Source organism: Perna viridis, chromosome 1, assembly GCF_037379345.1.
Source record: "Perna viridis isolate PV_CMFRI_1.1 ecotype Kerala chromosome 1, ASM3737934v1, whole genome shotgun sequence".
NCBI classification, from domain to species: Eukaryota; Metazoa; Mollusca; class Bivalvia; order Mytilida; family Mytilidae; genus Perna; species Perna viridis.
Window position 1 is genome coordinate 27,252,965 of NC_142445.1, and position 21,571 is coordinate 27,274,535.

Below are 21,571 nucleotides of genomic sequence, written 5' to 3' on the forward strand. Positions count from 1 at the left end.
CCGTTTGGTTCATTATGGATTACCTAAGAAACGACTGTTTTTTCGGTCAATGAAGAAATAATTTCAATCACGTGGTGCACAGTAAGTAGTCTGCGTAGCAGCTTATTTTCAAGCGTGCACCAAGGACATTGAGGTTATTTCAAATAAACCGAAAATATTAAATGATTCATTATAATTTAATCTTGGTATCAGAATTCAACGGGTATACAACTGTGTCATTAAAAAAGGTTGATGACGTCATAGTCACATTATAGAACTAGGTCTATGAGATGATGGACAAAATTTGTTATCCAAATTCAAAAAAGGATGTTACTGCTGAAATTAAATTATACTTGATTGGAGCCCGCAATTTTAGTTTAAAGGTATTAAAAAATAGTAATCATGTCATTTTTAAAAATGGGACAAAACAGATATTGAAAATACGTACCACTGTTGGTGAAAATTGCCAGTACCAAGACCTAAATGGTATACCTTACACCACTTACCATAGGCTCTTGAATCTTTAAGATTTATCTGATTTTTCTATGCCACTATTTTTAAAAATGATTTCAGTAACATTTACTTGTTTTCTTTTCAGACAAATATGGGGCCCTTGTAAAGTTCAACGAAAAGGGCGATGCGTTAGGCCGCTACAACATTATGAACTACCAACTAAATCGTCACACCCGGAAATATGAATATGTCCTTGTCGGTAACTGGGCCTCTACTTTAGAGCTCGACGTCGATAATATCATTTGGGCAGGCGGAACTCGTGACATACCTCCGTCAAGGTGCAGTCGACCATGCGAATATGATGAATATAAACATGTTAACAAGAACGGTAACTCCAATCAGTGTTGCTGGATGTGTATCAAATGTAAAGAGTTTGAATATTTAAAAGATGAGTTTACATGTGAAGATTGCGGACATGGACGATGGCCAGACCTTGATAAAAAGGGTTGTCACGACTTGGTCGAAAAGTACATGCAATGGAATACTATATACGCAATTATTCCAATAGTTCTAGCTTGCGTGGGTCTATTTGCAACATGCACAGTGATAATTACTTTCTTCAATTTTAGAGACACACCCATTGTGATGGCGTCTGGTCGGGAGTTGAGCTACATGTTACTGTCTGGGTGCATCATGTGTTATCTAATAACGTTTGTATTAATTGCGAAGCCGTCATCTCTAATTTGTGGAATCCAACGATTCGGAGTCGGGTTCGGCTTTTCTGTGATGTACTCTTCATTATTAACTAAAACTAATAGAATCTCTAGAATTTTTGATAGTGCTAGGCGGTCTGCAAGGCGACCGCCGTTTATAAGTCCAAAATCACAAATAGTCATAGCTAGTATTCTAATCTTCATACAAGTATTATTCACCGCGATATGGCTGGTACTTGAAAGACCAGGCACAAGACTATACACTCCAAGTGGTCGCCGGGATGAAGTGATTCTTAAGTGTAAAACTGACGATATATCATTCCTAGTTTCATTGGTTTATAATATGTTGCTTATTATAATATGCACGTACTTTGCAATACGGACCAGAAAAATTCCGGAAAATTTCAATGAATCCAAGTTTATAGGATTTGCCATGTACACGACATGTATCATTTGGCTAGCATTCATCACCATTTATTTTGGAACGCTTAATTCTTTCCAGGTAAGTTTCAATATCAGTAAGTGGCTACGGAGTTACTGTAATTAAGTAGTAGTCTTTGTAAGAATCATACAAATTCTGTAACAGGTGGTACACCCCAATAAACGCTAAACATTTTTATTTTTGTTAATACATGTAAAATGCTTCATATGTTTTGTATGATGAAATGTAAATTATTTATTCCAGTCTTTCTGTTCTTACGAGATAATCCACACCAGAAATTCAACAGTTTCTATTGTATTTTAGTGTCATTTACAGAGTTGTCTCCCATAATTTTGAATTCTATTGTACATTCTATATATTTTTTATCTCCTAAGAATAAAGGTTGTATTTATAGCCACATATCTGTTTACTATAACATTTTAAACAAACTTTTACAAAAAATAAAAAAATATGTAGGCTTTCCAACCATGAATCACATTTTGCATGATTCTTATCTGGTGTGCTACTTAAACCGTGAATTAATTGAGATCTATTCTGCTTTGTTTATGCCGATTTTTAAGCCTGTTGTACTTCGGAGGCTGGCAAATTCACTATGTTTACGGTAATATAGGCATGCAATAACAATATGTGGTTATGCTACTTTTGTTTGGAATGTTTGTGGATTTGAATCGATCGAATGTCGTCATGTTGTCAGAAGTTTAGAGAAGCTGATGCAAAAATTTGAAAAAAAAACGCTAACTATTCTATGAAATGGAAAACAAGATTATCAAAAAGAATAAAAGATAACGACTAGACGAGGAGCAATAGACACATACAACAAAAAATACGAAATAACTAAAATACCAAGCACATAGAAACAAAAAATAAATAAATGACTAAAAACTCGAAGCATGGACCGGATGCACTAGTAGGGAAATTGTCCTCTGCTTTTCAAGGAACACATTAAGGGAATAAGGCAATACAAGATGTATAGCAGGTTGAGGAAAAGACATTGTGCCCTACACTTTACAAGTGTGACTACATATACATGTACATAACGTCTTATTCGAGCATTTTCTAACATTCATCATATACTTTCTGTGCTACATTTCAATAGTTATACACTTGTCTATACAATGTTTCGCATTATACAGAGGCTAAAACTTGCATTAAATATCTATATATCCACAACGACAAAGAACGACTTTTTGATACGCATAGTTACGCGTTATTCAATGATCCATCTTTAGCCTTGGATTTAAACCGTTTCCTTTGCTTTCAACCAGATATGTTTTCACTACCTTCTCAATGAATCTACGATTCATTTTTACTGTATTTAAATGTCCTGACGGTTTCAGCGTGGTTATCCTTAAACAATCTATGAGGCGTTTTATCACCTCTTCAATTTGATTCTTGGATAAAAACGTGGCAGGCATTGATCGTAAATTGACACAAGATCGCATCATGTCTTGTTTATGGAGGATGTTAATTTTGCTTGTCAACCTGCGAACATTAAATCTTATTAAACAAAACCTTACTAAACAAGGTTCGCGATCTTTTTTATTGATTCATTGCTTCTGGGTCGAACAGTTCACAATAAATAAGTTTTAGATTTAAGCCTATCTAAAGAGTATCTATTGGTATTTATCAGTTAATTGATTAATAATTTGTTAAGCTTTGTCGGTTTTCCCAATAGATCGTGTCTTTCAACAAACTCTTATCGCCTATACACTTCAATCTTCTTGTTAGTTTTTGTACAAAATTGGAAGAAATTTGAGAAATTGATAACATATTAATTGTTTTTTTTTATACAAATCGTGTCGAGGGTTTGATGTATTATGATACCGTTTACATCTAAGAAATATCTTTCTTAGTCCGTTAAGTGTTACAAAAAATAAACGATAAGAATTTTTATAGTCATAGTCATTTTTAATCCTATGTTGAAGGCATGCATACAACTGTAGTTTCTAAGAAAATGTATATGAAAATATTCTAAGGATACGTGGAACAATTCATTTTTGAATTAATTCTTTCATATTGACTTGACAAACTTTACCGTCAAGGTTTAAAACTCATCTTTTTTTTGCCTTTAATACAAACATTAAAACATATTTCGTTTAACATAAGTACCAGTCTACATAAAATCCAGATACTGCCAATGGTAAAGTTATTCATGGTGTAGAAAACCCCACCGAACAAACGATGGTTTTTCAGTCTACATATGCTATATTTGTACATTACAATAATCATCCAATTTGCCTTATTCAGATCTGAACTGTTGAGAAAAAAATATATTTACCTCTCAGTAAAATCAACCAAATTAAACCAAATCAGGAACGATAACTCTTAGGAAGTGTCAATTTCATGTACAATCTATATCATTTTTTTATCTCAAAAGCGCAACAACCAAATGGGAAAAAATAAAAGAAATAAAACAGAATTAGATGGGTTTTTTGACATGCATGAATCACCTCCTTTCTGATTTTTATGAAGACTGCTACTTGAAATCTGAGTTGAAATATCACTCATTTTGTCTGACAGCTTAGCATTACGTAAGTTTTGATATTACATTCAACTCTTATCTTTTATTTCGTTAACATTTATTTCAAAAACCTGAATTTTTTTTTAAATGTTTGCACTTGACATGTAAACAAAACAGAAACAAAAAAAAAAAAAACAAGCAAAAACAACGCATAACTTATGAATAAAAAAAAAGAACATTCCTAATGTATAAACGAGCGTTTGAGATAACATTGTTCTAAAACAGTCATTTCTGCTTCTCTAGTACATGCATTCTTTGTCAATAAAACAAACAGTGCGAAATTTACAAATCTGGAAGAGAAAAAGATAATGGTTACAATAAGCCTTGAGGCAGCTGTCCCCTCATTGAGATCGCATGAACGGCTAAAGCGCAACATAAAAAAACAAAACAAAAGCATAAAGATTAAGTTTTTTTTTGTTTGCATGATGAGTGTATCATACTCCATTCATTGTTATCACGTAATATACCCATAAATAAAAGATTAATTAACCCATTCCGATAATGCAAATGCAAAAAAATCAGGTTAAAACCGCAATAAGAATTTCATAACAGATAAAAACATGGAAATACCAGAAAGACAACACGGCTAGACATGCGAATAGGAAAGACAAACACACATTTAAAAATCAAATATAATACAAAAGGTTAAATACTTCATGCATATAATACCTTGGGGACTGACCTCCTTCCGAAACAACAAGATTGTAGTTTTCTCTTCCAATTTTAATTCGAAAAGTATGCTGCGTTTTTTTTAATGCTTTATGAGTGTGTTTATATAAGGTTAGGGGAGATGAAGGCTCTCCGTTTAATGTGCGTGGTTCTTAATGTTAACGTTTAGGTTCTGCCATCTCGTAGTAATGTCGTTTATGTACATCGCTTTGCGGGCGATTTATAATTATTATAATGCACTTCTTTCCGTTCGTTTGTTTTCCATCCATCCACAATCTTTTTCATACATGTTTTGTTTTGCAAGTACTTATCCCAAGCAATTGAAGCACTTAATATTTCGAGGGAAATAATCGTGGGATTTGATTTCAGACTCATCAATTTACTTCCTGTTTGACGACTATTTTTATATCTTGACCATGTGGGATCGGGGTTGTTAATATTATGATCGGATGGAAATGGGGAATGTTACTATTTCAAACAGGTGGGAATCAGGAATGTTAATATTTTGGCCAGATGGGAATCGGGAATGTTTATATTTTGACCAGATGGGAATCGGGACTAGGTTGGAATCGGAAGGTATTCTTTTGTAAGCTTTGCTCGCAGTTTATTTACTAGTTTTGAACTATAATTGTGATTACTGTCTTTAACGTTCCCAAAAAGTAATATGTGCTCTACTACCATTTGTCTTTTCTTCTTTCAGATCCAGATAACGACTCTTAGTGTTTCCATTAGCTTAAGCTCAACAGTAATTTTAGTTTGCTTATTTACGCCAAAAATGTATATAATTGTCTTCCATCCTGCCAAAAATGTTCGAAAACTGACAATGAACTCTACAAGCACAAAGAAGTCACAGTTAACAACCAGTTCAGTTCTGAATAGTAATTATGGTAAGTATATAGACTATGTTCATGTAAAATTTAAGTTAAAGGTAAGGTTCAGTAGGACTTACAGACAGACAGGTAAAACAAAAATTTCTTGCATGTGTATAGTTACTCGCCCGCTCGTTAAATTCCTTTTATTACCAACATTATGACTCTATTCCATGGAGAGAATTGGATATATTGTTTAGTTGAACTATGGTATGCTGTTTCAGTTAATTTTTTATTTATGAATTGTTTCTAGAAAAGCAGAGGACGCTTACCCTACCGGTGCACCTGGTCCATGCTCCCAGTTTTTACAAAACTAGTTTAACTCATGCGCCTATATCAACATTCAGGAAATGTTGGTCATTAATATATCTTTTTGTTATAACTTTTAAGTTTGATTTTCAAGTGTTATCGTTCTGATATCCTGGATTTTATTACTTGTCGGGACCTTTCAGTCCTTACGTAACGGTGTGTTTACGCCCCGTGCAGGTCCGGGTGTTAAAAGAATAGGCCTGCTGCATCGCTAAGCTTGTCGTAAAAGGCGACTAAATAGTGCTCAGAACCCTAGCCGGGGGCTAGGGCTTTCTGCCCACAGAGCAACTGGGATGTGTGCCCCAGGTGGTGGAATTGGGTACCCCTGGCGTGTTACATGCTGGGATTGTCAGGCTATAATACGGAAAACCTGATCGCAAACCATAGTGGTGCACCATGTTGGGAAAGATGCCACGTTCCTCGCACGTTAAAGAACCTTACTGTGATATTCACCCGGAGTGGGAACCATAGGGCTCCGCCACAGGAGGTTAAATTGCCCGACCCTACCCACCTCTCCCTATTTCCAGTGGCAATCAAAATTTCTCGACCCCTTTGTCCTTGTGTCCCATCCCATTTTCATTTCATCATCATTTCATGTTCATTTTATCATCAATTTCATGTTCATCGTCTGAATATAGCTGAAATATTGCTGCTCGGACGTTAAACCCCAACAAACAAACAAACAAACAAACAAACAAACGGTGTGTTTACACTTGTTTAAGAACTTTTGGAGATGTCTGATGGAGGAATTAATTGTTTCATATTTAGGTAATACATGTATGCTGGTGAACATGTATTTGTTGTGTTTCATCATATCCGTTCCATTTTCTTCTGTTGATTATTTCTAACTGTAAACGTTTTCATGCTTCATATAATTTTCGCCGGGAAAAGGTACAAAAACCCGTATAGTGATAGTGAAACTGGATAATAGGCTTTTTTTTTTCTTATTAAACGCGTTAAATAGCCTGCAATGTGAAATCCACATGTGTTAAATGGGTTATTGTCATACATGTAAGTTCACACTTCATATATTGGGACTGATAACTTTATGATTATTTTGTTAATTACTTTGCTAAACAAATAAAGTCGTCAGAGTAAACAGCTTAAGAATGGTGATGAGATAAATGTTATGTAATAGGACATTTTCAGGTTCTATTTGGATAGATTCTTCTCATGATATGGAAGTAATTTTAGAAGAGTTATATTGAGTTGTATCGAGCAGTTCCGAACGGTTGTTAATTAAGCTTTTGTACTTTGAGTAACCAAATACGAAGTTGAATGCCGCTTAATGAAGCGATATTTTAGGTTGATTGATGCATTCAAACCCCAGAGTTAATTGTCAGGAACACAAAGGCATGTCTTTGTTCATAGTTTATCCAATTACTGCATGTTAGGGAATCTGTGCGATGACACACCGACCTGAAGAAGGCATCTGCTTTCCGGAAATCGAATCCGTCATGCAGCGGGGTATTAATCGCTTGCAGATGATGAAGATTAATTAAGACAAAACCTACTTCCAAGAAATTTAAAAAAAAAATGATTGTGTAATCCAGTAAAGAAGTTCAATTGTAAATTAGGACTGATATAACCATATAATAGAATTTAAGATCCAGAGAATTTGAAAATAAGGAATCCAGGAAAAAGGGAGTTGTAGGCTATTATTTGCTCATTTTTGCCCACATTTAGCACAAAATTAACAAAATTTTCCAAGAAGAAGGGGCTTCCGTCTCCCGGAACCCTAGATCAACTACTGTCTGCTTCACAAATAATTTTCGGTGTATGTACATGTTTATCCTTTTTTTATGTCATTATCGTTAACAAGTTCTTCATTGGCCTTGACGTCAAGGGGTGGCAGCTCAAAATTTACTTTGAGTTAACAAATCCAAGTTTGAAGTTTGAATATTAATACATACTGAGTTAGGTTGAGTCAGACAAAAAACAAATAATGTTTTAAGGAGATAGACCAGGGCAAGGCACACAACTCTTACAAATCACTGGAACGTTTGTATTCAGCATTTTACATCAATCTCATGTAAGCATCAAAGTAACTTGGACTGATTTCATTCTGTTTTAAATGAAAGCTTGATAGGCTTCGGTGAAATTGAATATTATACAAACATATCAATGATTTAAAGAGTTATGTCCCTGATCCTAGGTCTACCTCCTAAAATGAACATTTTAAGTAATACTGTTATGATAGTTAAGTAATGACTAAGTAAATGAACGTTTACGTAGACTTAATTTTTTTGCTTCTAATATATTTTCACTATATATTAGCATTACTGTCATACTTTTGTTTTAACCTGAAAATACACCCTTTTTATATTCAATTATAAATACGTACGCTTATTTTGCTACGTGATCTTCGATGGATTTTACAGTTACATTTTGTTTTCTATGAGAGTATGTACTTGACTTAATTCATAATATTCTTGCTTGGTTACACAAAACGGGGCTCTAAAATTGAATTCAAATTACACGAAAGGAACTTGTTGGTTTACCTAATGAAGTTTAAAGCCGAAAAAGTATTTCTATTTACCAACATTTTCGCGTTGAGACGCACCAATTTCAGTAAATTTACCATCTTTCATAGCTGGACATGAAATACACAATCATTTTCTGTCATTAAAAAATCGTGACTTATTTGGGATTGCTCCGGAAAAAATGCGGACAATGTCTCGACTTCTCCATTTTCTTAAACTTGCAGTAAGAGATTTTATGTTTACCAGTAATATAGATATATTAAATGTGCCTTTAATGCTTATTATTTCAAATTGAAAAATCTAATTACAAACAAAGTACACAACGTTTTTTCCTAATATAGTTATTTTGTTTCAATTAGCGAGTTCAAAGCTAGCTTCAAACAAAGCTTTACACGGTAAAGTGAAATAAAGCAAAGCAAATGACGTGTTATGTTTCACTCGTACTGGGTAAATTGAACATTATTGGAGCATTATGTCACAAAAGATTATACGACATAGAAGCTTAATTGAAAAGGTGACAATTTCTTGCTGTTCAAAAGTACAGAACGAACATCATTAAATTCCAGAAACAACAAAAGGATAACTTTATCACTGTTGTTAAGTGTAAGTGTTCGTAAGAATCAGGCAAACCGGGAAAAATCAGAAACATGCATGTCAAAACCCCACGGATCGGACAATATAGGTTACAGACCACCAATTCAACCAATGAGCATTTGGAACGTACGCAAAAATAGTCCTACGCAGAAATTACCCCTGTTCCTCATAGTGCTGTGAAAAAAGTTCTCATCTTATTTTAAAAATTTAAACAGTTTCTGAAAGGAAAAACATTTCTGTACATTTTATAGGTGCATTTTGCTTCTTGTGATGTGAAGCCTAATCTCCATAATGATTTTTAAATATACCCCTATCTTGTGAAAACACTGGGATTTCCCATGCTATTTATAGACCCTTCACTTCCGGTGACCAGTACTGCACTGCAAGTCTGCTAACCCCACATGCCATTCTGAGGATTGTGAGCTGACATATGTAGAATCATGCTGATATATAGTCATCTGCAGGTTAAAGTTAAGGTAAAGTCCAGAAAAGCCATTGAATATTGTGAAATTAGCATAGAAGCCTATGGGAAGTGGAATTAGTGGTTTTTAGCCTTAAGTTGAAGCCATGGCAAAATGAAAAGTTTCTTGAAATAGCTTTAAACTACTTGAAGGTCTTGTTAACTTTGCCATGAGAGGAATACACTACAAAAATCCTTCAAAATATGCATTTTTTTAAGTTATAGGTCCAAATTATGGAAAATTGGTCTTTTTGGTTGATTTTTATGTCCTATCTTGTAAAAAGTGTAGAAAATTTAGTAAAAATATCAAATATTAAACTTTGAGGGCTATATTTACCTAAATATGGTAGTAATAAGCACTTGAAATCAAGTTTTGTGTAGATTTGAGCAAAAATTAGGTTAGAAATGAGGAAAAACTCACTTTCATTACTGCGGTTAAGGCCATATAAGCATTCCCCTATGGCAACATGGAAAATCCATTATTGAGCACTTTTTTTGCTTTAGGTGCCCTTTACTGGTCATGTTTTAATGTGAAAACACTGTATTTACAAATTTAAAGCCAAATATATCACCTTTTGTGAAAATTTAAAGATTTAGGATTTTTGACATGTGATCAAGAAAAAGGGGGAGGCATGTCAGAAATAAATTTTTAAAAATAGACCAATTTCTCAGAAAATGATTACTTTTAAAACTATTTCTTCATTAATATTGTTAAAAAACAAGTTGTGATTGATATTTTTTATTTGAAAAGTCAGAAAAAGTTCTTTGCAAATATTTAATGCATTTCAGTATGGTAGAATATTTTCACTTTTTTGCTCGCACAACTTGGTTACCCTATATTTAAAAATCAAATATTTAAAAAAGTGCTTGTCACATTTCACTGAAACTTTGCAAATGCATTCAGTATGTGTGTAGGAAGATACCTGTATAGTTATTTATTTTTTCTAAGACAAAAAGTGACTGTTTAGGTTACAGACCACCAATTCAACCAATGAGCATTTGGAACGTACGCAAAAATAGTCCTACGCAGAAATTACCCCTGTTCCTCATAGTGCTGTGAAAAAAGTTCTCATCTTATTTTAAAAATTTAAACAGTTTCTGAAAGGAAAAACATTTCTGTACATTTTATAGGTGCATTTTGCTTCTTGTGATGTGAAGCCTAATCTCCATAATGATTTTTAAATATACCCCTATCTTGTGAAAACACTGGGATTTCCCATGCTATTTATAGACCCTTCACTTCCGGTGACCAGTACTGCACTGCAAGTCTGCTAACCCCACATGCCATTCTGAGGATTGTGAGCTGACATATGTAGAATCATGCTGATATATAGTCATCTGCAGGTTAAAGTTAAGGTAAAGTCCAGAAAAGCCATTGAATATTGTGAAATTAGCATAGAAGCCTATGGGAAGTGGAATTAGTGGTTTTTAGCCTATAATATCACTCAAGGATACTTTCTCTATTTGAAAATACCGTTATTTGATCTCTGCATCACTGGCTTTGCTCAGAATTATTTCAATACAATCTAAGAAAAAATGAGGTTTTTGACAGAGTCGGTGCATTTCAATGAAACTGTAACTCAGTGGTCCAATATGATATGGAAAATCTTGTATATTTTCCTTTATTCTGATGGTGCAAATTAGACTATCAAAATGATATTTTTTCATACCATGTTTCACCCTCTGCCCGATTCTTACAGAGACTGGCAGTTAAAACTTTGAAGTATAAGTTGTTGATTAGGACAGACGAATATAGTCTTTGGGGACCTTAATTAGCTTTAACGAAGAACAATACAACTAACTTGGAGGATATAATTGTATTACAAACAGCGTTATGGTCTGTAATACTAGGTTACCATCGGCGATACGTATGATTTTTTTTTTAAATTGCATGCCTTCGCTTGATTTCATTCTATGTGGGTTGGGAATTGTGAAATTGAAACGTCTTCAATAATGTGAAGTCTTGTTGAACAACCATGTATATCATTCATATACAGTACAATGCCGCTAATACGTTTCAGTGGTTGTACAATGTAAGTAGCAGTCTTTGTAAGAATCATGCAAATTCTGTGACACCCAAAACAAGGCTATACATTTGTTTTTGTTATTAAGTTGCTTAATTGGTTGATAAGATGAAATGTATATAATTATTCATCCCAATCTGTCTGGTTTTAGGAGATAATTCACATCGAAAATCCAGTAGTTTCTACAGTATTTTAGTGCCATTTACAGAGTTATCTCCCTTAACTTTGAATTTTTCAATACATTTCATATAATTCATATCGTCAAAGAACAAGCATTATATGAAAAGCTACAATTAACACAACATTTTAATTTCAGTTTACTTTAACATTTCAATCAAAATATTAAATTTTGCGTGATTGTTAGTTCGAGTGCTTCTTTAATAGATTAACAATAAAATATCTTGAAGATATTAAGTAAAATATATAAGACAAAACTAGTAACATTTGCCTGAAAGCAACATATACATGCATATCGATTAAACTCTTTTTTTTTAATTTAAAGTAAATTTTTATTTACTCTATCAGTGCACTTAGATCTTAATTTTCGATTGATATTTGTTTTTTTAATTGTTTTCGTAAAATATTTTAATTCATGTTCCACTCTCCAATAGTCATTTTGCTATATATATGTGTATTTTGCTTTTCAAAAGTATATATCAAACGCCATTTAATTCCAGACCAACGAAAGATTAAAATTAGTATTCAATTGGCTGCTAACCATTCCAGCATACTGAGCATTCTTTTCCAAGTCAGATCCGTAATGCATAAGACAAAAATATATATCTGACTCGGAACTGGAGGTATTTGTTCTTTATAAAGTTTATTTCCATTCATTTCACTTTCGGATATAATCTGTTAGAATTAAACACGGACTTACACGTTTGTTTTACAGACACGCTTTTCAATTAGATAAAACTGTCTTTATGAAGTTGAGCCAAGTTGACTTGAGAAAGTTGATTAAAAATCTCAGATATACTTGCATTTCAATGATTGATTGATTGTTGGGGTTTAACCCTCAAACATCAATATTTCAGCTAAATTTAGGGTCGACAAATTTTGATTGCCACAAGAAAACAGAAGGGGTGGGTAGGGTCGGGCAATTTAGCCTCCTGTGTCGGACCGCAAAGGTTCCTACTCCTATCGAATACCACAGCAGGGTTCTTTAACGTGCGAGGAACGTGGCATCTTTCCCAACACGGTGCACCACTATGGTTTGCGGTCAGGTTTTCCGTATTATTACCTGACAACCCCAGCATGTAACACACCAGGGGTGTGGGCAGAGCGCCTAGCCCCCGGCTAGGTTTCTGAGCACTATTTAATCGCCTTTTACGACAAGCTTAGCGCTGCTGCAGGCCTATTCTTTTGACGCCCGGACCTGCACGGGCACTTGCACTTCAAATTTTGTATGTAAAAAGATAATAATAACACCGACCAGTAAAAAGATAAATTGCGAAACTTCACACCACTATGAAATGTAAACTAAGTTTTAAAGTCTTATTTTCAAATTGTGAAAGTTGAAATGATTTGGTCAAGAAAAAAGCGGTTCTTTACTGTCATCTGGAAACAAAAACATGTTTGACAGACGTACGGACAAACATTCGTATACCAGCGATTATAAAATGTCTAAGTTGTGCGAATCTTATGATAATACTTAATCCGGAAGTGTTGTACTAACGTGTTGCTGACAGTATTCAACGTTTAAACGAGTTACATTATTCATGACACGTCTGTTTTTATGAATTTATTGTAAAATGTATTGTAAAATGTTAATCCCTTGCACGATCCTAATCTGATTGTTATAATATTAATAAATTGTCAAACTGACATAACAAGACAGACTCGGTGTTTTTCATTCCTCGAGTGTGTGCATCTGAGAAGCCTACTTAGTGTTCATTGACAAATTGATCCACTTTGTGTCATAAAACATAAATATTATGACAAGGTAATATCATTCGAATGGTTTTTACCATATGGCGTTTTAACACAAATATCAGTTTTAACTATGAAATAACATACTTTATACTACACGTATACTAAGACTTATCGATAAGTCACTTAGTTTTATTGCATTTTTTACGGTAAATTAAACAAACTAGCATTGTAAATATACCAAGAAGCACTTCAATTAATTAGTAACTGCCAATGTTGTTTTGATGAAGTGGTCTCTATTAATTACGTGTAACCAGTCTCAGTTGTTGTTTTCTATGTAAGAATCAATGGTTCGGGTTTTGACTGAGATTAATTCGCTATTTTCAATTACGTTGTCAATGTTTGCTTAGTTGCTTTACCTTATAAATCCTTAAAGTCTACTTTCTAATCTAAGGTACCACATTTACCATAACACTATTGACAAACTATTTTCATGTGTCAAGTTATCTTTGGAACTTTTTAAATAATCTTAATACGTACTTGTAATCTTTTCCTCATTTTTAATTTTTAACTGTTCAGCTAAACACAAAACGTATTATTTCATATTCAATACTCGAACTAATTAAGGAATATTTTTTCTGTCAGTCAAATAATTAAAAAAAAATTCAATCGTAGCAGGTTTTTACTAAATGTGCATCATGGGCATTGAGGCTATTTCAAATAGACCGAAAAATATAAGTCATTCCTTATAACTTATTGTTAGTATCAAAATGGGATGATGACGTCACATTCACATTTCAAAATGATGGACTGATTTTTATCCAAGCAGAAAGAGTTACTTCTGTAGACTCCACAAAACATGTTAAGGGCCACTATAGAAAATTCAATAAATTTAATTTTATTATTATCAACATATCTGTAAAAAATTCTATAAATTAATCGCTATAACAATAAAAACAATCCTCTTAAAACAAATGACAGTTTAATAACGTTTAATTTCACTGCCGTAATTTTGGAAATCCAAATTTTGAATATTAGGATTGATTGATTGTTGGGGTTTAACGTCCGAGCTGCAGTATTTCAGCTATATTCAGACGATGAACATGAAATGATGATGAAATGGGACACAAGGATAATAGGATCGACAACTTTTGATTGCCACTAGAAAAAGGGAGGGATGGGTAAGGTCGGGCAATTTAGCCTTCTGTGGCGGAGGGCAAAGGTTCCTACTCCTATCGAATACCACAGCAGGGTTCTTTAACGTGCGAGGAACGTGGCATCTTTCCCAACACGGTGCACCACTATGGTTTGCGGTCAGGTTTTCTGTATTATAGCCTGACAACCCCAGCATGCAACACACCAGGAGTATTCCATTCCACCACCTGGGGCACACAACCCAGTTGGTCTGTGGGCAGATTGATTGATTGTTGGGGTTTTACGCCTGAACAGCAATATTTCAGCTATATTCAGGCGATGAACATGAAAGGGATGATAAAATGAACATGAAATGACGACGATGAAATGAAAAAAGGGATGGGGCACAAGGATAATAGGGTCGACAAATTTTGATTGCCACAAGAAAAAGGGAGGGATGGATAGGGTTGGGCAATTTAGCCTCCTGTGGCGGGGCGCAAAGGTTCCTACTCCTATCGAACACCACAGCAGGGTTCTTTAACGTGCGAGGAACGTGGCATCTTTCCCAACACGGTGCACCACTATGGTTTGCGGTCAGGTTTTCCGTATTATAGCCTGATAACCCAAGCATGTAACGCGACAGGGGTACCCCATTCAAGGGGGGCTTGAATATTAGGAACCGAATAATAATCATAACAGAAATAAGTTTAAAAATAGAAAAAAGTATTGTAATTGACAAAAATGTCACGTTGCCCATATAAATTTCACCATTTTTTAAGGGTCTCCAAGAAAACAATAAATTCAAATTCATATTTTTTTATTGGAATTTTTAGGATTAAACCTACATTATTATTTTGATAGTGAAAATGAAAGTTTACTCACTTGGTTTTTATTTCAATTTTTCCAGATGGTACAGCAGGAGAGCGGATCAAACTAAGTGTAAATTATGACGAGAGGTTTGGAGTAACAACGACAACAGACAAGGAAGGACAGACTGAAAACTTAGATATGTTATAGTGCATTCTGTCAGTTACGGTTAGCTAAAAAGTTAAACCCGTTGAAGGAGGTAGACCTAGGATAAGGGACCGAAGTCTTACAAATCATTGGAACGTTTGTATTCAACATTTTACATAAATCTCATGTAAGCATCAAAGCAACGGACTGATTTCATTCGGTTTCAAATGAATGCTTGAAATGCTTTGGTGAAATTGAATATGATACAAACATATCAATTATTTCAAGAGATATGTCTCTTACCCTTAGTCTACCTCCTTAAAAGAACACTTAATGAGACTGAGACCCGTCTAAATCAGACATCTTTTGAAGCCCCGAGAGATTAGTTTCATCGAATTTTAAAACGTTGTAAGCCGAATACTTTCTTAATTAATCTAAACTTTTGTCAGTAAAGGAGTTCGGTTTTGATGCGTTTTTAATGTACACCTTTTTAGTTCGAATTATTTTATGTATGTTCAATATACTGGCTCTTATTGCAAACGTCCTAATCTACTGCAGGCTGACATAGTACGTTTTCCATTCTGAAGTGGTGTTCGGGTTACTCACTTTCTCCTTTTTTATTTATTTTTCATTTGTTTTCTACATGTATATCACTTTTGAGTTTTTACATTGAACTACCCAATATGTAGAGCTGAGTGTATTCAGTTAAGTGATGGATACGCAATGGTTGAGTGTGCTTTATGTGACTTGTAGCAAAGCTGAAATACTTTAAGAAGCTTATACAGTCCTTGAACCGATCCGCGCAACGATTTGACGGATCGATGACCGTTGACTGATTGATCGCTGACAGACCGATGACCGATGACCGGTGACCGATCTGATCGCAGTTTTGTTATGTAAAATGGCGTAAGATCTGTTTGAAAGAAAAGAAATGTAAAATAAAAGTTTAAATTGATGTTTAAATCTATTACATTATGTAAATATTTGTAAAATTGACAAAGATAACAACAAAAACCGGAAAATACAATGACAGTTCTGTGCGATCACCGATATAATGGATTGGTTTGACGGATCGATGACGGACTGGTAACTGATTGGTGATCGATGACCAATCGTAATTTTTGATGCACGGATCGGTTCAGGTACTGTAGCAATGCATAGAAAATATTACATGAAACAATATCTTGAAAATTCTTACATGGCATTTTTTTTAAACTCCGTATTGAATTATAGATTTTATTCTAAATATGGTAAACATTGTATAACATGTATATATAGAATAACTTTCAGTCTTAAAATAAATGACAAAAATCAGAAACCTTTATAAATCCACTTTATCAATCATATTTGAATATTTTTATACCCATCGCCTCATTCCCTTTCCGTTGAAAATTAAGTACTTTTACCAAATCAATGCCTTGGGTTTTTATGAAGCTTAAACATTAGGCGTTTTACATAATTCCTTCCGGTTTACCGTTGTTTCCACCTGCAAGGATTTGATACATTGTAAGAGTATAAGTGTGAAAGTATTTTATAGCATGGTGAGTTTTGAAATCACCCATAATAATTGTGTCGTTTTGGTGTATGGTTGAGTTTTTTGTAGCTAAAATATTTATTATTTTGTTATTTACTATCTTTGTACATATTTGTATATAATAAAATATAAATAACAAGACAAGACTTGTATGTATTTGACTTTGTTCTCTTTGTTCCTAGTGAACATAGGACTGCTACATTCGTTCTCTGTGGGTGTTATTATTTTGGGTTTTGCCAATATTTTCCAGTTCTTTTATTCTTTTTCTTCTGCAGCTATGTAACGGTCACTTATTTTTTTTTCCTTGATAGTCGTTCTCTGTTGATGTTTTAACAGCCTCATCTCAGTTTTGGGCCATACTTTCCACCTCTTTCATTCTTTTTCCTCTCTAGCTATGTAATGGTCACTCGTTTTCTGTGTCCTTGTGGATTTAACCAATGCCGTTATGGTGATTGTATTTTGAAGTTTAAATCTGACATATTTGAAATCAAGAACAAGATTCTTTAATCAACGTAAGATTTTTGTAAAACAATTTTGAAAATTTTCATAGACTAATTATTTTTGTAACGCATATATGTGAAATTTACAACATCTAACATTAAAAAACATGTCATTACCCTCTTCTACTTCAGATTTTTAATTTGTGGAATGAAAATTAGATACATACGCTAAGTTAAAACCTTTCTTTCTGAAATTAGACAAAACAACTAATGAACATTGTCACTACTTTTTGTATATTAAACGCCATAATTCTAGCTTAATATTGTATGCATTTTTGTAACATTCTGGATATCTTTTTAACACGACTAACTACAACTGAACTACACATTCTAATGTAAAAGCACGATTTAGTGAACATCTTTTAAAAAGATATAATAAGAATTTCTTACAGCTGTGGCAGTTAAGATGGAGAAATACGACAAGTACACATCACAAACTAAAAAAAGGAATTAATTATTGTTGCCATCACCATGATCAAGTTTTTGCTGTAACAATGCAATTTGTGATGAATTCAAGCAAATGTAAATAACATCTTTGGAATGAAATGTTCTACATTTTTATACTTAAATAAAAACTATGTCTTCAACAATTACAACAAGCCAGAAGATGAATAAATCTGTTTTTGTTGCCAGTAGTGTGCGTTAACCCTAACGGAGTACTTGGTGCATGCGTAAAGTTTTGGTTGAAACAAGATTGTGTTTTGTATCAACATATTTGTACTTTTTGTCTCTGTCTTTTCTGTTAGTTAACACCGTCGAAATTTATTCACTCAAAATCTGCCAAGTGCTTCTGGCAGACCCTACCCACCTCTCCCTATTTCCAGTGGCAATCAAAATTTCTCGACCCCATTGTCCTTGTGTCCCCTCCCATTTTTCATTTCATCATCATTTCATGTTTATTTTATCATCCTCTTCATGTTCATCGCCTGAATATAGCTGAAATATTGCTGTTCGGACGTTAAACCCCAACAAACAAACGGACCAACACATGCATACCCTTCCGGAGAACCTTATGACATGACCTTTTTTTATTATTGTAATGCTTTTCTTTTTGGCGATATTCAATAATCGTATGAATAATGGATGTTAATTGAAAATCAGTATAAATTTAGACATGAACATTTTGCTCCCTAGGGTCAAAACTAATGCGATGACTATATAAGGAAAAGTAATCAGTTAAAAGTCTTTCCTTTAAAAAAGAATTTTTCAATACAATATTTAGTAGAGTCGATGAAGATGTGCATGACACATGTAAGAAAGAATAATATACTTTACCAAGTAAAAGAAGCACAACTCTGGCACGAAATAAAATTAAATCCACACCTTTCGCTTAACTGGATTTACAATCACAACGAACTATGTAGACCATTAGAATCATTTGTTAATTACTTATTTGTATAGTTTTCCTTTATTAAACAATATACAAAACGAACTTATCTATCCATTTTAATTAGAGCTAGAATTTCAGTGTTTCGAACCTCGTTGTATGATGTAAGATAGTAGAAATCGCTTCAGGATGTCATGCAGACAATTTCTAGCTGAAAACAATTCATGTTCATGCCCAGTCTAGACAAAAAGGAACAAAAATACGCTTACATGCAAGCACTTAATGTCTATATGCCAAAAAATGTTTTCAATTACTATGGAATCAATAGCATTATTAGTTGAAAGAATATCTTTAGTACAAAAGTTGCCATAGAACACAAAATCGTCATATCAAGTTCATAAGTTTGTTTAATTGTTTGTTAGTTGGGGTTTAACGCCCGAACAACAATATTTCATCTATATTCATGGCGATGAAATGAAGTGGATGATAAAATGAACATGAAATGATGATGAAATGAAAAATGGGATGGGACACAAGGATAAAGAGGGTCGAGAAATTTTGATTGCCACTGGAAATAGGCAGAGGTGGGTAGGGTTGGGCAATTTAACTCCTGTGGCGGAGCACTATGGTTCCTACTCCGGGAGAATACCACAGTAGGGTTTTTTAACGTGCGAGGAACGTGACATCTTTCCCAACACGGTGCACCACTATGGTTTGTGGACAGGTTTTTCGTATTATAGCCCGACAACCCCAGCATATAACACGCCAGGGGTACCCCATTCCATCACCTGGGGCACACAACCGAGTTGCTCTTATTCTTCCGTATAATTTGTTTAGTTATTAAATATTGTTTACACTTTTCAAAGAGTTAATTTTCCAATTTCATTTTACTTTCAATTTATACAGATAATTTGATTTTATTTCCACTGGAATCCATTTTGAAAATGGGTTCTTAGTTTTACCGCCGACAAAAAAAAATTTGTACCACGCGACTAATTGAACGATAGTTCTTTTACAGTATGACCTCACATTGCTGATTTATGTTGTGCAAATAATTGGTATGAACAAAACGTTTTAGTAAGCGCAAACCACAATTAGCCGTTGCAAGGTGTCAAAATTAATGATCGTAGCTACAATGATTTGTCAGGATAAAATCCCTTGATAAGGACAATAATTCAGACCATCTTTGACTTTCCTTATCGTCGTCACATAATGCAATTGATCACTGAAACGTTTAATCTTAATTGTTCGACTTTTAACAAACCTAGGCAGTACAATAATACACTGTTAAATAACAGTAATTTGTGGTTTATGTCAAGCCTCAAATATATACTGTGCCTTATAAAAATAAATACAGATTCAGAATTGAATTACTTCATAATGAAAATGTTAAATCGAGTATCCCATTCAGTGGACGAAGACAATATGGTAATATAAACTGTACGTACTATAAGATATCTTTTAGAATACATGTAGTATGTTGAACCATACCTTCATATTGATAACTATTATATGCGTATTATTTAGCGTTTGGAGATAATTGAAAAATGGTAATGTCATTTTTTACAAGCTAAATTTATGCAGTATTTAAGTACCAATCAATATTAAATAGAGACACTGCCAATGGAAGAGGTGTGACGTGTACGGTGCCGAAAAACTAATCGAACAATGTTTTTCTAGGTCTAATATTCGATATTTTTAAAGTTATACAGATCTGCATTTTGGAAGATTTTTTTTTAAATCAACAAATTAAAGAATTGTGTCACAATATACAATGTATATACTTGTAATTTTTATCTCAAAAGTGCAACAACAACAAAAAACTAAGACAGATTATGTTTTCTGTACATGTTCTTTAATGGGACATAAAACTGAACTGTGTGGGCTTTATAAACTTTATAAATACCGCGACTTAACGTGATATGTATTCATAAGCTTTCAACTCACTAATTTATATAATGATCCGATATGACTATTGCAACAATACCCGAAGAGAAAGAAGAATAACTCTGGTGTAAACGAGTCAACGTCTAAAAACATTTTTTTTAATCATTCGTGTAATAAATTGTCATTCTTAATATTGATTTCAGACAAAAGATATCTTTATGTGTCTGATTTTTGCTATTTATGTCAATATTATTAGACAGGAAAAGTAAGATAAGTATCTGAAAGACAGGAACTAACATCTTCACAGCTGACGGTTTGTACATTTTTAATTGAATTTTAGGCATATTTTACATTTAACTATTATAAGTCCTATAGGGAAATTTTTAACAAAAATTATTGTTGAAATTTAAAAGTGTAAAAAGGGGGATTTTCAACGTCCGATAAGACCTACAGGTACACCAACATGAACAAAATGATCAAGTAGTACATTTAGACGTGAAGATATAACTAGTATAAAGATACATTAGATATTTGAATGTCACATATTTTAATATACACTAGAAATAAGTTTAGGAACACAAATTTCCAAACATAAACGTGTTCTGTTGTATCCAACTGTTTGCTTGTTTGTTTGTTGGGATTTAACGCCCGAGCAGCAATATTTCAGCTATATTCAGGCGATGAACATGAAGTGGATGATAAAATGAAAATAAAATGTTGACGGAATGAAAATGGGATGGGACACAAGGATAATGGGGTCGACAAATTTTGATTGCCACTGGAAATTGGGACAGGTGGGTAGGGTCGGGCAATTTAGGCTCCTGTGGCGGAGCCCCATGGTTCCTACTCC

General features: G+C 33.7%; 1 protein-coding gene across 4 annotated transcripts in view; it reads left to right on the forward strand.

The window, feature by feature from the left end:
* LOC148628028 (metabotropic glutamate receptor-like) overlaps positions 1–17,159 on the forward strand; it is a 58,059-nt gene extending 40,900 nt beyond the window's left edge. For all 4 annotated transcript variants that reach the window (XM_088583571.1, XM_088583592.1, XM_088583561.1 and 1 more), the window contains 3 exons: positions 578–1,647; positions 5,478–5,664; positions 15,427–17,159. In XM_088583571.1, the coding sequence (XP_088439697.1) occupies positions 578–1,647; positions 5,478–5,664; positions 15,427–15,536 (1,367 nt within the window). In that variant the 3' untranslated portion in view covers positions 15,537–17,159. The remainder of the gene's footprint in view (positions 1–577; positions 1,648–5,477; positions 5,665–15,426) is intronic.
* Positions 17,160–21,571: the final 4,412 nt, after the last annotated feature.